Source organism: Corythoichthys intestinalis, chromosome 11 (genome assembly GCF_030265065.1).
Source record: "Corythoichthys intestinalis isolate RoL2023-P3 chromosome 11, ASM3026506v1, whole genome shotgun sequence".
In the NCBI taxonomy this organism is placed as follows: domain Eukaryota; kingdom Metazoa; phylum Chordata; class Actinopteri; order Syngnathiformes; family Syngnathidae; genus Corythoichthys; species Corythoichthys intestinalis.
Window position 1 is genome coordinate 8,757,653 of NC_080405.1, and position 22,529 is coordinate 8,780,181.

Below are 22,529 nucleotides of genomic sequence, written 5' to 3' on the forward strand. Positions count from 1 at the left end.
CTCAACACTCTTTCTCGCATTCCTTATCGAGACGGGTGACTTCGATATGAGATCTACACTTGGACTGGTATTGCTCCTCATTGTTTCTCAAGGTCAGCCGTTTTAGTCTTTCAGAAAATAATTAAGAGCCACAGTAAATATTTCATATGATGAAATTCAAGTGTGGCTGTTCTTTTGATTTATCTTCTAAAATCTCTAATATTAGTTTACTTATTTTGGATGTGTGCTAAAATGTTTTGAAGCAGAGAAAATGTAACACCTGTTTTTGTTCAGCTTGATACATTCAGATGTATTTTCCAAAGCACTACACTTACTATACAGCACTTTTATATAATTGTGACAACCATATTGAATGTATTTACCGTACTTTTCGGACTATAAGCCACTACTTTTTCCCCCTCATTTTAAATCCTGCGGCTTCTGGTCCAGAGCGGTTTATATGTTGATTTATTTTGGTTAATAGGTAACACTTTATTTGATAGTGGCGTCATAAGAACGTCATTATTATGACCTGACACTGTGATAGACTTCATAATGGTAATGGTTCATAATTATTGTATTTTTGTTACCATGCATGCATTTTGAAACGTGAAAAAAATCAATGAGAAAAATTAGCCACTACGGCATTGGCATTATAGTTCGCAATATTTACGAAAAATAAATGCTAACTGCACTTTCTTTTTTTTTTTTTTTTGCTTTTAACCAAGAATCGAGACTGTTATACGTCCATATCTATAAAGAATTCAAGGATTTAAGCATTTTTCACAAGAATTTTCTCCCGAAAAGCTCTGGTTACATTAGGCGGCCTCTGGCTACATTCACTAACAGACTGGCATTGTACTTTGACATATTTACGTAAAATAAATGCTAACTGCACGTTTTGTTTTTGTTTTTGACCAAGAATTGAGACCGTTTTACGTCCATATCTATAAATAATTCGGGGATTTAAGCATTTATTTACAAGAATTTTCACCAGAAAAGCTCTGTTTACATTAGGCGGCCGCTAGCTACATTCACTAACAGACTAGCATTGTACTTTGACATATTTACGTAAAATAAAGTTTAACTGCACGTTTTTTTTGCTTTTAACCAAAAATCGAGATCGTTTTACGTCCATATCTATCAAGAATTCAGGGACTTAAGCGTTTATTCACTAGCATTTTCAACGAAAAAAGCTCTTGTCTGTGATTCCACTCGGTCAGCTTTGACGGCTTCGCTAAAAATACGGGCCCCCTATTTATCGGCCCCGTGCCCCGTGCCCTGTCGATACATTATAAAGTCTATGACACTGTCTTATGACGTCAATGTCAAATAAAGTGTTACTGGCTAGTATCAATTGGTATAAATATCCTGTAATGCAGTGAGGAGTCGGGGACAGCTACAGCGAATAGTCCGGTGGCAGGGCCGTATTACCGACCGGGTGAGTGGGGCTGGCGCCCCGGGGCCCATGGATCCAGGGGGCCCAGGGGGGGGCCCAACAACAATCCAGATACCGATGTCGATGCTGATTGCGATAGAGCCCTCTATTCTAGGATCTTCTTTAGTTGTACTTCTTTAGTCTATAAGGGTTAACTGAAATGGGCTGGGGGGAGTGACAGCAGTCAGAGGGCCCTCGGCCACAGGACATAGGAACCAGAGGGCCCCTGGGACATGTCGTACAGCAACCAGAGGGCCCCTAGGCCACGGAGGACGGCAATCAGAGGGCCCCTGGGCCACGGGGGATGGCAAAGGGCCCCTGAACCACGGGATATGGCAACCAGAGGGCCCCTGGGCCACGGGGGACGGCAATCAGAGGGCCCCTGGGCCACGGGGGACGGCTATCAAAGGGCCCCTGAGCCACGGGATATGGCAACCATAGGGCCCCTGGGCCACAGGAAACGGCAATCAAAGGGCCCCTGGGCTATGCGGTACAGCGACTACAGCGCCTAGGGGGATAGCAATCAAAGGGCCCCTGGGCTACAGGATATGGCAACCGGATGGTCCCTGGGCCATGCAGTACGAAAACCAGAGGGCCCCTGGGCCACAGAATATGGCAACCAGAGGGCCCCTGACACACTGTTTAATTAAATGTGCCTAACCCAAAACTATTCCTAACCTTAACCGTCAATAAAGGCATATGCCTTACCCTAAAACTATTCCTAACCCTAACCGTCAGTAAAGGCAAATATTTATTACATTAGTTGTCGGAATAGCGGCATGTCGGGATAGCGAGAATCAACGGACAATGCCACTGAAAAGATGAGTTGAGTCATCAGCTGGCCAAAAAGTTGCCAGAGGCGCTACACGACATTTTTAATCGCCAGGGACCATCAAAAGTCGCTGAATTGGCCACAAGTAGTGGACTGAAAGAAGGGGCGGAGACTTTGGCTCTGTCTCTATATATATATATATATAACCCCCTGCATCACTTCTGTTCACTCAGAACTTGACCTTGGCTTACTGCTTGACAAATTGCTTTGTATTCAACCTGTGCAACATCACTTGTTTAGTTGTAATAATCAACAGCCTTTTTAAAGGCTTGCATTCATTTTTATCATATTATATTAAGCTATACTATATCATTATACATATAGTTTAATATTCAACAGCCTTTTTAAAGGCTTGTATACATTTATATTATATTGTATTATATTATATCATACTACAGTATATCATTATATGTAGTTTAATATTCAACAGCCTTTTTAAAGGCTTGTATACATTTATATTTTATTATTGTGTACTATATGACGTTATACTATATAACATTATATGCATATCACATTACACCTTTAAAGGTTAATTCAATTCAATTCAATTCCTTTATTGTCATTGCAAGCAGAGCAAACAACGAAATTGGAAAGCTACTCCGTGGGACCATAAAACACAAGACTATAAAATAACACACAACTAAAACATATCACTGAATAAAAGACAAGAATAAATTATTGTGCAAAAGTCGCTACATAGCAGCATCATGAGGAATTAGTGCTGTTCAGTATTAAGAACGCGGATGGCCCTAGGAAAAAAACTATCTCTGAGTCTAGTTGTACGTGACCTCATCGCCCTATATCTCCTGCCAGAGGGCAACAGTTCAAACAGGTGATGGGCAGGATGGGAAGAGTCTTTAATAATGTTCCTAGCTCTTTTAAGGTGTCGCGCAGCAGCAATGTCCTCCAGAGGTGGCAGAGAGGAGCCAATAATTTTCTCCGCTGCTTTCACCACCCTCTGCAGTGATTTTTTGTCCGCTACCGAGCAGGTTCCATACCACGTTGGGATGCAGTAGGTGAGGATGGACTCAATAGCTGCTCGGTAGAAGGCAGTCATTAGTTCCTTGCCCGTGTTGTTCCTTCTGAGGCCCCTCAGAAAGTGGAGTCTCTGGCGAGCTTTCCTCACTATGGCCGAGGAGTTAGCTGACCAGCGAGGAATTTAAAGGTCTTTACACGCTCCACACGTACTCCGTTTACCCAGAGAGGTGCCGGTTCCAAGGCAGGCACCTTCCTGTAGTCCACTATTAATTCCTTGGTCTTGTTGGAATTCAGAACCAAGTTGTTCTCCGAGCACCATGCTGACAGTCGCTGTACCTCATCTCTGTAGGCGGTTTCGTCTCCTCCGGAGATGAGACAAACAACAGTTGTGTCGTCAGCAAATTTTATGATGGTGTTTGATGAGTGGACAGGTGTACAGTCGTGAGTATACAAGGAATAGAGAAGCGGGCTCAGCACGCAGCCTTGAGGGGCTCCAGTGCTAAGTTTGATGGTATGGGATGTGTAGTGGCCGAGTTTAACATACTGTGAGCGGTTAATCAGAAAATCCTTGACCCAGGAACAAATGGAGGGGAGGAGGCCCAAGTTAAGCAGTTTGGTCACCAGGATGTCGGGGATGATGGTATTGAATGCGGAGCTGAAGTCTATGAAAAGCATCCTGACGTAGCACTGCTGTTGTTCCAAGTGGCTCAGTGCTGTGTGGGTTGCTATGGCGATAGCATCTTCAGTTGACCGGTTGGCTCTGTAGGCAAACTGACAAGGATCAAAGGAGGGAGGAAGGCTGGCTCTGATGTGACGCAAGACCAACTCTTCAAAACACTTCATCACAGCAGGAGTGAGTGCAACTGGCCTGAAGTTGTTATGGTCTGTGGAGCCTGACTGTTTCGGCACAGGAATGATGGTGGCTGTTTTTAAGCAGGGTGGAATGCAGGCTTGTGACAGGGAGATGTTGAAAATCCTGGTAAATACGCCGGCAAGCTGGTCAGCACAGGACTGGAGTACTCTGTTTGGAACCCCATCCGGTCCAGCAGCTTTCCTCGGGTTCAAAGACCTCATGACACGCCTCACATCGTGTTCCTGCAGTGAGAGTGTGCGCGTGTCGGAGGCTGGTGGGGGCGGGGATACTGGAGCGGGCCTGTTAGCCTCAAAACGGGCAAAGAAACAGTTCAGCTCCTCAGCCAGTGAGGCGTCAGCATGTGTGGTGCTGTTGCCGCTGCCTTTATAGTTTGTTATGTGTTGTATCCCCTTCCACATCCTCCGAGGGTTGTTCTGTGATAGATGGGCTTCTATTCTTCTCCTGTAGGCCTCCTTTGCCACCTTGATGCCCCTCCTCAGTTCCGCTCTGGCAGTGCTGTAGAGTGCCTTATCTTTTGACCTGAAGGCGCTATTAAGATTTTTAAGGAGACTCTGAACTTCGCGAGTCATCTAGGGCTTTTGATTGGAAAATATATGAATGTGCTTAACGACTGTAACATTGTTAACGCAGAACTGGATGTATGATAACACAGTCTCAGTATATTCCTCCAGGTCTCCATGGTCGAATAAATCCCAGTATGTGTCAGTATATTCCTCCAGGTCTCCATGGTCGAATAAATCCCAGTATGTGTCATCAAAGCAGTCCTGCAGTTGAGAGAGAGCATCCTCGGGCCACACTCTGATGGATTTGATGGTTGGCTTTTGTGACCTCCCGAGGGGGGAGTATGTGGGAAACAAGAGCAGAGATAGGTGGTCAGACCGGCCCAGATGAGGGAGAGAAACAGCCCTGTAAGCATGCTTGATGTTGGAATAAACATGGTCCAAGGTATTTTTCCCCCTCGTAGCGCAGCTCACATGCTGGTAAAAGTCAGGGAGAACTGTACACAAACGTGCCAGATTGAAGTCTCCTGCTATAATGTGTGCACCGTCAGGATGAGCCCGCTGCTGTTTGTTTACGATGGTTGCTAAGTGACCGAGGGCGGCGCTAACGTTAGCATCTGGAGCTATGCAGACAGCAGTGATAATGACAACACTCAGTTCACGGGGTAGATAGAATGGTCTGCAGGAAACTGAGAGTGCTTCCAGGTCCGGAGAACAGTGGCGAGCGATAACCCTGCTGCTGTTGCACCAGTCATTGTGAAGGTAAACACATAGCCCGCCTCCTCTGCTCTTACCGGACTCAGCATCTCTGTCCTGCCGGTGGCTAGCGCGGCCTGCTAGCTGCACTCCAGCGTCGGGAATGAGCGGGTGAAGCCAGCTTTCAGTTATAATCATGACGCCGCAGGTCCGGACGTAGCGGTTAGAAGCAACCAGCAGCTCCAATTCATCCATTTTGTTAGAAATGGATCGGGCATTCGTCAGGAAGGTGCTCGGCATCTTAAAAGCCTACCTTAAAAGGCTAGTGTATTTCGTGTTTAAATATAACACCTTCCGAACTTTAAGGAGTGTTGTATTGTATTTGGCCATTAGTTTTGATATGTAAACAACAGCTACTTTCTGCCTTTAAGCTTCACACTGCAACTTTTGGCCATCTTCAATAACTAAAATGCTGATAAGCGACTTTTTCCCATTTTAATCATTTCATCATATTCTGTTCTGTCTTAGGAAGTCTTACACGGTTGAGATATTACCTTTATCTAGCTTCTGCCCTTAATCATATATCGTGTTGTCATCAAGTGACTTTTCACAGAGCCAGTGGCGACTTGGTTTTTTGTTTGTCTTGTTTTTTTTTTTTTTTTTTTTTTTGCAACTGTCATTAATAGTAGGCCTATGGATTGCAAACAAAAAAGTGGCGCTTCAAAGCGAAGAGCCAAAAAAAACAGAGAGGCAAAACAGGCTGACATCTTAAACAATGTGCCTTCGATTTCTGTCTTTTTTGATAAGCCAAAGGATTCCAATGTTGATACCAATGTTCATTATGTCATCAGTGGTCCGAGTTGCAGCAGTGTAGAGAGCACCACTGATTTGATCATGCCGGGGCCCACACAGATCCAATCCGGTGTAGACCTGGCCTCTCAGGCTTCAGGGCCACACACAGAGCTCAGTTTCCACCCAGAAGCTGGGGACACCATCTCCAGTCATGGATCTTCTGCTTCATGCTCAAATACCACAGCCATTCCAGACTTGTGTACTCTTACAACAGCAGACTCACTGTCAGACCAGGAGGAGTACACTGAGACCAGTATCCCATTAGCAGCTAGGACCTCAAACTCCTGGTGTGAAACCGTTAATGACCCTGCTTTGTGGCCAAATGCCATTACTGAACAGGCTAAGTTGATTCTGGTTAGTAGAGGAGCAGTTGCTTTTCAAAATCGGAGTGAAAAGTACCCTGCCTCAATTAGAGATATGACCATGGGGCGTGGCACTAGGAGTTTCACAAATTCCTTAGTCAAATGCTGTCTACCTAATGGTCAGTCTGTGGAAAGGCAGTGGCTCCTTTACTCACCTTCCTCTGGTTGCATTTATTGTTTTGCTTGCAAACTGTTCTCAAGTAAGTGCAATGCATTTGTCAATGGGTTTTCTGATTGGAAACATTCTGAGCGTATCGGTGAGCATGAGAGGAATGAGGAGCATAGGGCTTGCATGTTAGCATTACACAGTCGTTCCAAAGACACAGGAAGAATTGATTCTGATCTTATGAAACAAATTGATGCAGAAAGGCAATACTGGCGGGACGTTTTGAAAAGAGTTGTTGCTGTAATTCAGTTTTTGGGAGAGAGGGGCCTTGCGTTCAGGGGAGATGACGAGCAGTTTGGATCACCTCACAATGGTAATTTCTTAGGCATTATCGAACTGTTGGCCAAATTTGACCCTTTTCTAGCTGACCATCTCCAAAGGTTTGGAGGCAAGGGCAAAGGCTCTGTGTCCTATCTCTCATCCACAATCTGTGGGGAATGTATCCACTTAATGGGAGAAAGAACAAAGGAAGCGATTATCAGTGAGATAAAAGAGGCCAAATACTTTTCTGTTATCGTTGACTCCACTCCCGATCTTACACATGTGGACCAACTCACTTTTATTTTCAGATTTGTTGAAGCTGGGGGAGACGTTGTTGAGCGGTTTCTGGGTTTTGAGCCTATTGAGAATCATAGCGGGAGCAATTTGGCTGAGTGTGTTGTTGCAATGGTGGAGAACCTGGGCCTAGACATAAGTAACTGTCGTGGCCAGTCTTACGACAATGCAAGTAATATGTCAGGAAAGTACAATGGAGTTCAAGCTCATCTGAAACGCATAAACCCATTGATTTGTTATGTCCCCTGTGCTGCGCATTCATTGAATTTAGTTGGTGTCAATGCTGTTGACAGTAGCCCAGAAGCTGGCCGTTTCTTCGACTTCCTGCAATCTTTGTACACATTTTGTGCCTCTTCAACACACAGGTGGGGAAAGGTTTTCAGAAATACAAATGTGAAACTCACACTGAAGTCCTTGTCAGGCACTCGCTGGAGTGCAAGAGCTGAATCAACAAATGCTCTGTGGAAATATTATGCACTGTCACATGCCAAGCACATAACAAAATGAGGGGAGCCGAGACAAAAGTATGGGCCAATTGAATGATTTATTCAACATAAGATTTAAACAACATAATAAACAATGAAGGTGTGTGTATGGGTGTAAAGTCAGTGGTGTCTGCTAGGTATGGATGCAAATGGATCTGTATGTGGGAATCTCTAACTAAAGTCCCAAAACAACCAAGGAAAACCAACGACCAACCTGGAGGGGAGAGCAGAGAGAAAGATTAGCCTGGCACCCAGGCCTTTTAAACCCAGGTGCCTTCAATCAAATCACCTGGCCTCTGCCTGATTAGGGAGCCACCCATACCAGGCAGGGCAGGGCCGTGACACCCCCCTCCTTAAAATGAGGGTTCCACCCTCACCCCAAAAAAGCCCACAAAACTAATCAAAGTTCCCTAATGAAAACCATACCGATCCAAGGTGTGGTTGTATCCCCCAACTGGACGTCCGCACCTCCAACCCAGCAGCCCTGGTACCTAGGGAGCAATTTAAGAGCAGGAGGAGCAGGCAACCAGCTGAGGGAGACAAAACACAAGTTAGTTCAGAGGAGCACGGGAAAGCGCGTCCGCCACAACATTGTCCTTACCCCTAATGTGTCTAATATCTAAATTATAAGGCTGTAAGAACAACGCCCAACGCATAAGGCGCTGGTTAGGATTTTGCAGTGATCTCAGAAAGGTGAGTGGGTTATGATCAGTATATACAACCAATGGTGTCAATCCGGAACCGACATAGACTTCAAAGTGCTGCAAAGCCCAGATGAGGCCCAAAGCCTCCTTTTCAATCACCGAATAATTCAGTTGATGTTTATTAAATTTCCGGGAGAAGAAACTAACTGGGCACTCAATGTTAGATTCATTGTCCTGTAACAAAACAGCACCTGCCCCGATCAAACTAGCATCAATGTGCAATTTAAAAGGTCTGCCAAAATTTGGAGCTGCCAACACCAGAGCTGAGCACAGTAGAGCCTTGACAGAGTCGAAAGCCTCTTGACATTGGGTGGACCAGGCAAACTTGACCTTGGCGCTCAACAAGTTGGTCAACGGGGAGACCACCACAGAAAAGTTCTTACAAAAAGAACGGTAGTAACCCGCCATTCCCAGGAAGCGCATGAGCTCTTTCTTCGTGGTGGGCTGAGGAAACTGTTCCACAGCCTGAACTTTTGCTTCCACTGGGCGCACGAAACCTTGACCAACAACTTTACCAAGGTAAGTGACTGTAGCCTTGGCAAACTCACACTTCGCCAAATTTATGGTCAACCGGGCCCACCTTAGTCGATCAAACAAGGCTTCAACTCGCTGGACATGCTCCTCCCAGGAATCTGAATAGACGACCAGGTCGTCCAAGTACACGGCACACCCTTGCAACCCAGAGACCACATGGTTCATCAGCCTCTGGAAGGTGGCGGGAGCATTCCTGAGCCCAAAAGGCATCAGTACTTTGCAGACCCCACCTGATCAATACAGTCCTCCATCCGCGGAAGGGGATATAGGTCTGCTTTGGTCACACTATTAAGTTTCCGATAATCGGTGCAGGGCCGAAAAGTAAAATCTGGCTTTTTGACCAAAAGACAAGGCGATGCCCAATCAGAAAGGGTTTGTTCGGCAATACCATGGTCTAACATGTACTGCACCTCGGACTCCAACTGCTGCTTCCTCTCCTCGGAAACCCTGTAAAACCTCTGTTTAATAGGCTTAGCATCTCCGATGTCTATGTCATGTTCAATTAAATGAGTACGCGTAGGTATATCAGAGAACAGAGCCAAATATTTCCTAATTAAATTAATTAACTGGACCTGTACTTCCACACCTAAGTGGTCTACTAAGGTACCGAGATTTTCTAAGGTCTGCGAATTCTTCAAACGACCCCTCAAAATCTCATCTGAAGCTACTAGTGGCACTTCTCCCTCCCCCTCGACTTGAGGACTTCCAGGAGAAGCCACCGGCACAGCAGCCAGCGTGGATCTAACCACCCGACCATCCACCCTGTCAAAATCACGAGAATGATAAGCCTTCAGCAGGTTGACATGAAATAATTTTGAAGACTTCCTTCTACCAGGTGTTTCAATCAGGTAGTTTAAATCAGAGACCTTGCGCAGGACCGTAAAAGGACCAGAATACTTTGCATGGAACGGAGAACTAACCAGCGGCAATAGAGCTAGCACCTGGTCACCAGGACTATATTCGCAGAGTTCTGCCTCCCTGTCATACAGCCGTTTCATCCTGCTCTGAGACGACGCCAACTTTTGTCTAGCAAGCTCACCCGCACGGTAGAGCTTGAACCTGAACCCATTTACAAAGTCAATAAGGTTCTGGGGAGGTTGCTCACCCAAAGTCCCCTCCTGTAAAACAGCCAATGGGCCCCGAACCTTATGCCCAAAAACTAATTCATTCGGGCTAAAACCCATACTCTCCTGCACAACTTCCCGAGCAGACAACAAAAGCCAAGGTAAACCCTCCTCCCAATCAGCGGATAACTCTGTACAGTATGCCCGTAGTAGGGACTTCAATGTTTGGTGAAACCGTTCCAATGCCCCCTGACTCTGAGCATGATATGCTGTTGACATATTATGTTTTACCTTTAACTTTTTCAACACCTGAGCAAAAATTTTGGAAGTGAAATTTGAACCTTGATCAGACTGAATGACTTTGGGAATACCAAAGGTAGAAATAAACTGAGTCAATGCCTTAACTACAGCTCTGGCAGTAATCGTCCGCAAGGGGAATGCACTAGGATACCTAGTTGCCTGACACATAACGGTAAGCAAGTAGCTATGACCCGACTTAGAACGTGGTAAAGGCCCAACGCAATCAATGAGCAAATGCTCAAACGGTTGACCTATTGCTGGTATTGGATACAAAGGAGCTGGCTTTACCACCTGATTTGGCTTACTGGTAAGCTGGCATGTGTGACAGGTTTTAATAAAATTGGATACATCCCTTCTCAGGCGTGGCCAGAAAAAATGACGCAAGATTCTATCGTAGGTCTTCCGAACGCCCAGATGGCCGGCCACCTCGCCATGTGACGTTTCAAGAACCTTAGTCCGCAGGGAGGTTGGTACAACAATCTGGAAAACTACATCTCCCAAACCCTGCTCCCCATGCGGGACCCACTTTCTAACTAAAAGGTCATTAAGAAGGAAGTAACACTGAGCGCTGTCCCTCACTACAGCCTCAGGTACCACCTTATCAAAAAGTCCTGCTAAAGACTCGTCACCCTTTTGTTCAGCTATCAGTGCCTCCCTAGAATCTGTCAAATGCTCCAACTTAAGGCCAGTTGGCAATTCAAGATTTTCCGGCTGGCACTCTTTACGCCGAGACGCCGCCCGAGTAACCGCACAATTTGGAATGAACTCAGGAGATACCGCACCCTCCAGGACCGAGTGTTCTGGACCATTGAAGTGCGGCTCCTCCGCCCACACACGCCCGCCAGCAAGATCGTTACCCAAAATCAGGTGAATGCCCTCTACTGGCAATCCGGGTCTAACGCCAACCACCACATCACCCTCCACCAAACTGCATCTCAAATGAATTCTATGCAAAGGGGACGAAAATGGTACTAAACCCATACCACGGACTAAAACACATTTACCGGTATCTGACTGTTTTGAAAATGGCAACACAGACTCTAAAATAAAAGAATCTAAAGCCCCTGTATCCCTCAAGATCTTAATAGAAGACTTTTGCCCCCCACCTACCAGTGACACCGACCCCTCAGAGATGAAGGCCGAAAATTTGCCCTGCGGATTGTGCGAGCCATCATCAGCACTTTGGCAAAACTCTTCACGCTCGACAGACACAGTAAGAGAATCAGTCATTGGACCTGCTACCACAGCAGGCTTAAATTGCCCAGATCTTTTAGACCTAAGAACAGGACAATCTTTCTTCCAATGCCCATCCCCCAAACAGTACCTACAGGTATTAGTGCCAATGAATCCCTTGGGACCCCCCTTACTAAATTTGGATTGAAACTTTGGGGCAGAAACCCCAGGCATGGGTGTTGGACCACTACCTTCCGTAAAACTTCCTACATTCGGCGCAAAACGACGTTTATGCGTCAAAACGTACTCGTCCGACAGGATACCCGCCTCGCTGGGTGACTTAACCTTGCGTTCATTTAAGTACGTAGCTACAAAATCGGGCACCGAATTTTTGAACTGTTCTAAAACAATCAAATCCGACAAATCCCGCAACGTAACTACTTCAGCCGCAGCACACCAACGATTAAAAGCACCTGTCAAATCACGCGCAAACTCCGAATAGGTTTGCGATTCCTGCCTTTTCCTATAACGGAAACGCTGACGATAAGCCTCCGATACAAGCTCATAAACTTTTAACACTGCAGCCTTTACTGTAGCATAGACCCTGCTGTCCTCAACACTGAGAGCCGAGAACGCCTCCAACGCCTTCCCCGTCAACGCACACTGAAGCAATGTAGTCCTGTCTAAATCCGACCAAGCCCTACTATCCGCAATGCGCTCAAACAAAGCGAAGTACGTGTCTGGATCCGCCTCATCAAATTTGGGCAATAATCGGAGGTTTTGTGCAACATCAAACTGAGGCCCTCGATCAACCCCCTGTCTATTAGCACCTCTTAACCTCTCCAATTCAAGCTGCATGTGCAACAATTCCCTCTGCTGCTCAAAACTTAGCATAGCTTGACTGGACCGAAAACCTGCCCCCTGAGTGGCACCAGGTTGACCAAACACACCAATATCCACCAGTCCCTGCTTTAAGATGTCCCTGACTGTTTCTTTTAACTTCCTATCGACAATGCTAATTTTATAGTACTCAGCAATTTCCAATAATTGCTCCTTAGTACACAACTCCAGCACCACCTCGGAAGGAGACTGAATAAAGCTAGTAAAAACGGCAGACATATTAAGTGACTGACCAAACAAAACCAATCAAAACAACTCACCTGCTGCCCTGTCTGAGTTTTTTTTTTTTTTTTTTTTTGGTGGAGAAGCCCCCCCCCCTCCAAATAAAACTAACTGATCCTAGTCTTCGTGCAGACTGGCGGGAGGATTTTAATCACCAGTGACCCTACTGGCCACTGTACCAATGGGGCTTATGGGCTCCTGCTACGCAGCCACCCACAGTAACCCACGGATGTGAACCCGAGCCGATGAAAGGGAAAAAGGAAGTAGGGATGCTCTACCCACCGTGCTGCCGCCTAAAAAAAAACACCACGAGCCTCCTATTGAGACCCGCTGATCACCTAAGGGAGGACTCCCACCTGGCCAAAACTCAGAACGAGGCCCAAAGCGAGCTATCAACATAACACAAAGGGAACCTATGCTCAATGCTCTCACCCCTATTACAGGCCCAAACCAGACAAGCTCCCCTTATACAAACAATTGAATAAAAACCACCAAGATTATAAACAAACTCCAAACATATTTCGATAACACTAATCCAAAAACGTACAACACTAACCAAAGCTCAAACAAGCACCAAACCAAACTACCAAATTAACAACTAAGGACGAGCCCCCACTTGTCACATGCCAAGCACATAACAAAATGAGGGGAGCCGAGACAAAAGTATGGGCCAATTGAATGATTTATTCAACATAAGATTTAAACAACATAATAAACAATGAAGGTGTGTGTATGGGTGTAAAGTCAGTGGTGTCTGCTAGGTATGGATGCAAATGGATCTGTATGTGGGAATCTCTAACTAAAGTCCCAAAACAACCAAGGAAAACCAACGACCAACCTGGAGGGGAGAGCAGAGAGAAAGATTAGCCTGGCACCCAGGCCTTTTAAACCCAGGTGCCTTCAATCAAATCACCTGGCCTCTGCCTGATTAGGGAGCCACCCATACCAGGCAGGGCAGGGCCGTGACATGCACAACTGAGAGATTCACTGAACAATATTTCCAAGGATCCACAGGAGAAACGTGACACTAGAAGTGAGGCCTCTGCACTTTGTGGCAAGCTGGACACCCTAGAGATAGCTGTCATGGCATACTTTTGGGATACAATACTGCAGCGGTTCCAAGCCACAAGCCTGCAATTACAGAAGCCTAACATCAACATAAATACGGCAACACAGCTTCTCAGTTCTCTTCGTGATTTTGTGGCAGCACAGAGAGACAATTTTGCCCATTTTGAAAGATCAGCCTTAAGTGTTACTGATACAGTCTCCCAAGACTACAGACATTATCTCCAGCGCACAAAGAAGCGCAAACATAAGGCTGATGAAAGTGCAGAGCCAGATGTTAAATTAGGTGGAAAAGAAAAGTTTCGAATTGAAACGTTCAATGTTCTAATTGACAAGCTTGTGTCCTGTCTTGACCATCGGTTAACTGCAAACACACACTTGACCAATCTTTTTCATGTTCTTTTCATGCCTGATAATATGTCAATCAGTGAGCTCACTTCAAGGGCCGAAGCACTTGCTGCAGCATATCCCACTGATCTAACCATGAGCCTGGCAGATGAACTTGTTCAATTCAAATCATTCATTCCAAAAGAACAAAGATGCCCAAATACAATGCTAAAGACCGTGGTAAATTTGGATTTGCAGTCTACTTTTCCAAGTCTTTACATCGCACTTCTACTGTTCTTGACTCTGCCAATTACGAACTGTGAAGGGGAACGGTCATTCTCCATAATGGCTCGAATAAAAAATGAGCTCAGGATGAAAATGACCCAAAATCGTCTGAACTCCCTCTCACTTCTTGCAATTGAATCACAGTTTGTGCAACAGCTGAACTTTGATGAGTTGGTAGATGATTTTGCACGAAGGAAGAGCAGAAAGAGACTTTTGTAGGGGAGTGTGTGTCGGGGGGGGGGGGGGGGGGGGGGGGGGGCTTGCAATCTCCTTGCCCCAGGGCCCAGACCCACCTTTATCCGGGCCTGTCCGGTGGGGCTTGTCGATTAACAAATGCCGTTTTTGTGTCAAATTTGGTGGGTGGCAGCTTATAGTCAGGTACAGGTACGCCTTATAGTCCCAAAATTATGGTACATCACATTACATGATTTAACAAGGCTTGCAATTATTCTCTTACTCTGAAAACAAAAAATGTATATAGTCCATACAATGAATATTAGCAAAATCAATGATTTTATAAATTTGACCTTTCATCTAGTTTTAGAAAAAAGCTCTTCACATGTGTGATTTAAATGTTTTTTGTTTGTTTGTTTGTTTAAATTGGTTCTAATTATCTATTCCTTTCTAGGTGTGAGTAAGAGTTGTGATGGCAGAAAAGAAGGGGCTCAATGTTATGGACAACTGGATGGAGAAATAGAAATTAAATTGATGGACATAGTCCCAAACAATTTTAACTGGGATAGAGAAAAAAAAATCTATTATAAATGGAGGAGTGGTCATGGGTGGGATTTTTGTATATGTCATTCAAGAGTTAGCTTTACCCCAAGCAATGGGATAATGAAGATGGTAAACCTGAACAGCACAGATAGTAACAACTATACTCTTACAATCTTTGACGACGCTGGATTTCCAATTGGACAACGGACAATGGAGCTCATCATTCAAGGTGAATTAATATCTAGCACATTTTTATCCTTTTGATTCCACCTATTTCATATGTTTTAGAAGAAGCTATTTTGTATGCTGCAATGAACAGCTTCTCTTTGCAAATTCTTTGATCCTCTCAATTAGACAGAAAATGTAAACATTTAATAACAAGTTGACAAAACATGAAAAAACAGAACAGAACATCATTTTATAGAAATTCAGATATTAATTTTGAGTAACGACGTCACACGATGCTTTTCCTTATCCAACTCCCGCGGCTGACAGAGCCTACCAACTCAATAACAGAGGGGTGGCCCAACAATTAGCGCAAAAGTAGCACAAACAAATGGAAGCCATCGGTTCCATTTTGCAGTAAATGGGGAACTTGAGATAATAATTTTGAGTGATACCTTGCAGAAATGAAATGCACCATTCCCGTTCTGTTCTGCCGAAAATCGGGGCTGAGTGGTATCATCACTCAAAATTCATATCTCCAAAAAATTTTGACAGCAAAAACCAGCATAAACGAAGCATAAACGATTGACACCATTTTTAGTTTTTTTTTTTTTTTTTTTTTTTAATCAAAATGAGGGAATGACTGACGTCAGATTGACCCCTGAAAAAATGTAAATATCTTAAAAACGATAGCAGCACAAACAAAAATTTTTACAGCTCAAACATAGCACAAACGATTGACATCATTTTTATATAAATTTGCGTGTGGGAAGAATTAATTTTGCTTCGGCGGATCAAAGGGTCATAAACCACTCAGGCCTTCTGGTCACAAACTAAATAATACTGTAGGAAAATGAGCTATAAAGAAAAACATTTGTTTTAAAGCAATGAAAGAATACATGCAAAATACTTGAAATATTTCTCTTTAAAACCAAACACCAGTCCTCTGTACAATACTTCAGCCCCATCGGATGCTGATTGCATTTCACCTCACGCTTGTGTGGTCTTAACCATAACCATTATCAAGAATTAAAACATATAAACAAAATATTACACAATCAAATAAAATTACAAAACTAGGTACCATATTTACACGCAAACACAAAATTCTTATCACATCGTCACAGCAAAAAACATAAGCACTTGATAAATATACATGACAAACCTAATATGTCAAGTAAGACCAGCAAATTCTCAACATGTTCAGACCTACAAAACTTACCCTTCTGGCATTTTTTGCAGCAAATTCATCTACAAAGACATTGTAGCAAATGAGCTCCCCTATTTTGTTATTTAGCTGCTTGTCCCATTCTGTAGTTGACCTCAGGTAGGATTTGATAAGTTTCAGCTTGGAGAAGTTCCTTTCTTCCTGAGCCACTGTGACAGGGTTAAGTGAGGGCAATTTTCTGGGCAGTCCAAAAGTTTGGGTAAATTTGTGATAGATCCTTATCATGCATGAAAGTTATTGTACTCTTGAACTGTAGTGTAGTGCCAAATCCCTTGCATTGCTGCAAGAATTCCTCACCAAAGCTTGAGAAGTTGGAGAGAACTCCAAATTTGTCTGCTACATTTTCCATTGTAGTAAACCTCTTTGACACCAGATGTGTTTGCCCCTTAAAGACGAAAAAAGTAAGGACTCTACTGAAGGCCAAGTTAGTAGAGTAAGAGTAGTGGTTATTCTAATCTTCACACATCTACTCAAGTAAAGGTATAAAGTATGGCTTGTTAAACCCACTCTTAGAAGTACAGTGTGTTATCAAACATAGTACATAGTGTACATAGCGTTATCAAAATGTTACTCAAGTAAATGTAATGGAGTAAATGTCACGCGTTACTTCCCACTTCTGGAAATGAACCTTTTTACACCTAAGTCCTCTTTAACCACTTTCCTTTGCAACTTAATATTTACGGCGTATTTAATCAAGTAGACACAGCAGATGCACATGATTAGCTTTCGCTTCTTATGACATTAAAAATTGATTGCATGTTCCTCTAAGCTCCTGTTGCCACCATCCATCTGGTCTCCAAGATTCTGTCCAACGGAGAGCAGCTGGTGTATTGTTCCTCCAAAAGAGGGGATAACCTTCAATACAGGTGGAGTCTGAACCAAAAACCATTGCAGGACACGGATTTAGTTCATGGACATGTTCAGGCAAGCAACATCACTCTGAAACGACACATCTCAGGACAGCTAGTCTGCTCTGTTCGAAATAACGTCAGTGAAAACCAGGAAGGAGTTTATTTGTATTGTGGTGAGTAAGAACACATTGATCTGAGAATTATGCTGATGCTAAGTACAGTTTGTTATTTTTTGTTTAAGTCCATTCATCCATGCATTAACATACAAATGAAAAAAATGTTTTTAGATTAAAATATCTTGAAAGTACGTAGATATGTACCGAAAGCAAAATTCTTGGCTGGAACCAAAAACAGAATATTGGAAAGACTTGTCCATTAAGGACAAACCATTAAGGCCGAATAATTCACATGTATACAATATTTTTTTTTATTTCATAAAAAAAAAAAAAAAATCATTATTTTCCAAATGATGCCCTTTGCCTTGGCACTATCCCTATTAAACTTTTTCACCCCCTCGAAAGCCTCTGCCACAGGAGTCTGTACGCGACGAGCGATTTCTTTTTTTTCCGCATTTATGTGAGCTTCTTATAGCCTACTCGCCGTATTGTTCTGCGTGTTTGATTAAACCTGAGGTGGAAAAAATCTTTTGTGTCGTACCCCCTCGAGACAATTAATTAGAACAGGTTCTACAGATGCAGGGTTCGTGCACCTTTTTCATTGCCAAATTCAAGCACTTTTTAAGGCCTTTCAAGACCAATTTTCCAGGTTTTCCAGTGCAGTGGTACCTCTACATACAATCGCTTCAACACAATCTTTTCGACATCCGACGTAGAATTTGACTGGCCATTTGATTCTATATCCGACGACCAGTATTGTCAGTAACGCGTTACAAAAGGCTAGTTTCATACCGTAGGTCTTAATGCACAAATCCCATTTTTTGTCATATCTGTTTTTTTGCCGTGCCCGTTCTGACTGCCTTTGTCTATTGAGCCTATTCAAGTATCATGCGTGTGCATTAATTAGCAGTCCGAAATGCGCTGAGAAAATCGACCCGCATTCGCAGGAGCATCAAAATTAATGACCACACATGCTGGCTCAACGTCATTCAAAGGTGATCATATTTTGATTTCCAAAAAGAGGACACAAATAACAGACATAAATAATCCCCCTTTAGTCTTATATTCAGAGTTCATGTGGATCGATATAATCGAAATGTTAGTACATTTACTTTTTTTTTAATTGAAAGTTTACTTTGGACTTTCAGTGCTGATCACAGCTATGATTAGTTTTACTTTATTCTGTTTGTGTAGTGACATGCTAGTAAACAAGTAGGCAGTCAAATGTTAGTGAACTAACGTTAATAGTTAAGTCTACGTTTTTACTACATGCTATCAACTGTATATATATAAATTACTGGTGTCAACAATAATGGATGCGGCGATGCATCCCGATGCGGGGCATGGACGATTCGATTCGATGCGGGCAACAAGCCGAATCGATTCAGCGCATTTTAAAATATATAAGACTGTAAAGAGCTTTGAGCGCCTTGAAAGGTGGAAAAGCGCTATATAAGCCTAGATCTTGAGCCCGAACCCGACCCGAATTTCGGGCCCAAAATTTCAATGATTTACCTTAACCTTAATTCTAGCCTGATTTAGCCATTCCATTACCACTTTTGATGTGTGTTTGGGGTCATTGTCCTGTTGGAACACCCAACTGCACCCAAGACCCAACCTAACGCATCAGCCCGAAGATTATCTTGAAGAATTTGAAGGTAATCCTCCTTCTTCATTATCCCATTTACTCTCTGTAAAGCACCAGTTCCATTGGCAGGAAACAGCCCCACAGCATAATACTACCACCACCGTGCTTGACGGTAGGCATGGTGTACTTGGGGTTAAAGGCCTCACCTTTTCTCCTCCAAACATATTGCTGGGCATTGTTGCCAAACAGCTCGATTTTTGTTTCGTCTGACCACAGAACTTTCCTCCAGAAGGTCTTATCTTTGTCCATGTGATCAGCAGCAAACTTCAGTCGAGCCTTAAGGTGCCGCTTTTGGAGCAAGGGCTTCCTTCTTGCACGGCAGCCTCTCAGTCCATGGAGATGCAAAACACGCTTGACTGTGGACACTGACACCTGTGTTCCAGCAGCTTCTAATTCTTGGCAGATCTGCTTTTTGGTGATTCTCGGTTGAATCTTCACCCTCCTGACCAATTTTCTCTCAGCAGCAGGTGATAGCTTGCGTTTTCTTCCTGATCGTGGCAGTGACAAAACAGTGCCATGCACTTTATACTTACACACAATTGTTTGCCCTGTTGCTCTTGGGACCTGCAGCTGCTTTGAAATGGCTCCAAGTGACTTTCCTGACTTGTTCAAGTCAATGATTGTTCAAGTCAATAATCACTCACAAGAAATTGCTAATTCGTGTTGCTTTATGTATATTTTTGACCCAGCAGATTTGATCACTTTTTCTGTTAAACCATAATAAGGTCATAAAAGAACCAAACTTCATGAATGTTTTTTGTGACAAAGAAGTATCTGTTCCAATCACTCTATCGGAGAAAAATCAGAGTTGTAGGAATAACTGGAAACTCAAGAGAGCCATGACATTATGTTCTTCACAAGTGTATGTAAACTTTTGACCACAACTGTACACTATATACAGTATATATATATATAAAATACATCTATATTTCTGTCTCCATCCATGTACCAGTTTATAATGCGCACCATGATTTTACAAGTTGATTTTGGGGTAAAAAAGTGCGCGTTATATTCGGGAAATTACGGTATATCTTTTCATTGGACAACACTGACAAGATGACACTTTGACACAATGAAAAGTAGTCTGTGTGCAGCTTATATAATAGAGTTAATTTACTTTCCCCTCAAAGTAACTCAAAATATTGCCATAAATATCTTAACCCCTGGCAACAAAAGTGAGTACACCCCTTAGAAACTATGTACATCCCTAAATGTCCAAAATGTAGTACTGCTTGTTATTTTCCCTCCAAAATGTGATGTGGCTCGTTACAGGAGTGCTGTCATCATTGCTGCAGAGATTGAAGAGGTGGGGGGTCAGCCTGTTGGTGCTCAGACCATACGCAGCACTCTACATCAAATTGGTGTGCATGGCTGCCACCCCAGGAGAAAGCCTCTTCTGAAGACGGTATATAAGAAAGCCCGCCCGTCTCATAAGACCATAGGACATGGTTCCAGTAATCAATGTGCTTCGTTGACATGTCTTCAGCAAACTGTTTGCGGGCTTTCTTGTGACCCCCCACCTCTTCAATCTCTGCAGCAATGCTGACAGCACGCCTGTAACGACTCACATGACATTTTGGAGGGAAAATGACAAGCAGTACTCAATTTGGACATTTAGGGATGTATGTAGTTCCTAAGGGGTGTATTCACTTTTGTTGCCAGGGGTTTAGATATTTATGGCTATATTTTGAGTTATTTTGAGAGGAAAAGAAATGAACTCTTTTATATAAGCTGCACACAGACTACTTTTCATTGTGTCAAAGTGTCATTTTGTCAGTGATGTCCCATGAAAAGATATACTTAACTGCAGAAATGCGAGGGGTGTACTCACGTTTGTGATAGACAGTAAGTGTCCTTAGGTGACTGTTTGCCATTCGGTTGTTTATGTGAACGACGACAGAGCCTTATTCATAGCGTGCATTTGGTGCGCCTTCTTTTCGGCTTTGAAAAAGACACCCAAAAAATTCTCTCCCCCAATCTTTCAGGGTACCTGGTGTTGGAATTACATGAGGTAGGCCATGCACAGTGTTCAACCGTCGGGTTTTTGCTATTTTAAAGTTAGAAAAAGATGTTTTAAGTCACGACCACACAGGTGTCCGACTTCTGTGATTTAGGGGCCTGGTTTTGCGATAGCTTCATTAGCTTACAAAAATGTTGCTGACTTGGTGTGAAACCGTTTCAGGTTGTTTTCATAAGAACTTGTATCTTTTTCATACAGAAAAATTGTTCAGAACACATATAACTTACAATGTTTGTGTTTACCGAAACAGATTTGGGGCTGATCTTTCGTACCGGTGTTTTATCGGGGATCATTCTCATAGTGATCGGAGTTGTGATTTACACTCTGAAGAGAAGCAGGAAGACACATGAAGGTAAACAATGTTTGCAAACTGCTATATAAATAAAATTTGAATTGATTTGATTTCTGTGCCACTGTCTCTGCAGTTACGAAAAACCTGGAATTAATTTATGTAAATGCATGAAGAGAAGTAGATGCAACAGAGAGAAGAGAATATTGCAGTGTTAAAAGTTCAAAGCCTTGATTTTGAACTGAGCCATCAACACAATAACCGTTACGTCCTGTAACCGACAATGTTTATTTTATCAACAAACTGAAGATTTGGTCCAATTTTCTTTTAAATTATAGTTGCTAGACATCCTAAATCTTCTCATTAGGGGTCAGCAGGGGATGCTTTTACGGCACGTGAAAGAGTAAATTTGTTAATAATATATTACATTTTATAGTTTTATTTGCAGAAGATGTATTTGCTTTGATTTGACTTTGTTTTACTCATCTGTTGACATTGTAAATAAGAATATTTTAATTGCCTTCTATGGATAACTAATGGTTAGAGGAAAAATACATACATTTTATCAGCGAACATATGTGATAGTAAATGTTGAGTTCTACCCTAAACTGCACAACAACAAAAAAGTAAAGTACAAAAGAAAAATGGCGTTTGCAGTTCTGTAATTTGAGTACATTGTTTTGCCAGAGAACGATATCAGCGAGGGAAAGTGCATTATATTTAGGGTTTACTGTATACAATCATTTATTATTCATATGTATCATTTACGATCTGCGATTGGCTGGCAACGAGTTCAGGGTGTTTATACATTCCATTCTGCTCATAAAAACTGGGATTACTCCAGCACCCAGATACCCTTGTGAGGATCCTACAATTAAGAAGTGTAGTAGTCTCCAAAAAGATGTACTCTAGTCTACAAACATTGGAAAATCATGGGAATTTTAATTTATTTCCATAATATGAAAATGCATGATATTCAGTTTGATTTAAGATTCCATTTCTTTGGAAATGGTCTGTAGATATTTATATTTCAACAACCCCATCCTGCTCCTGACTTGAATCTTCTTTACACATCACTGGCACTGCATTTTCTTGGTTCTTCTCCAACCTCCCCGACCGACAACAATTCATTAGCATCAACAACTACACATCCCCTGCTTTTCCCCTACCGCAAGGTGTCTCCCAAGGATCTGTACTCGGCCCC

General features: G+C 43.1%; 1 protein-coding gene across 1 annotated transcript; it reads left to right on the top strand.

Moving 5' to 3' along the window:
• The first annotated feature begins 31 nt into the window (after nt 1–31).
• On the top strand, nt 32–22,102 carry LOC130923647 (uncharacterized). The gene is made up of 5 exons (XM_057849468.1): nt 32–92; nt 14,920–15,237; nt 17,171–17,425; nt 21,287–21,388; nt 21,462–22,102. The coding sequence occupies exons 1-5, from the start codon at nt 47–49 to the stop codon at nt 21,497–21,499; spliced, it is 759 nt and encodes a 252-aa protein (XP_057705451.1). The 5' UTR covers nt 32–46; the 3' UTR covers nt 21,500–22,102.
• Nucleotides 22,103–22,529: the final 427 nt, after the last annotated feature.

Coding starts and splice junctions, on each gene's coding strand:
- LOC130923647 (XM_057849468.1), top strand. CDS start 47: ATGAGATCTACACTTGGACTGGTATTGCTCCTCATTGTTTCTCAAG. Junction 15,238..17,170: donor AATGGAGCTCATCATTCAAG/GTGAATTAATAT, acceptor TGTTCCTCTAAG/CTCCTGTTGCCACCATCCAT. Junction 17,426..21,286: donor AGGAGTTTATTTGTATTGTG/GTGAGTAAGAAC, acceptor TTACCGAAACAG/ATTTGGGGCTGATCTTTCGT.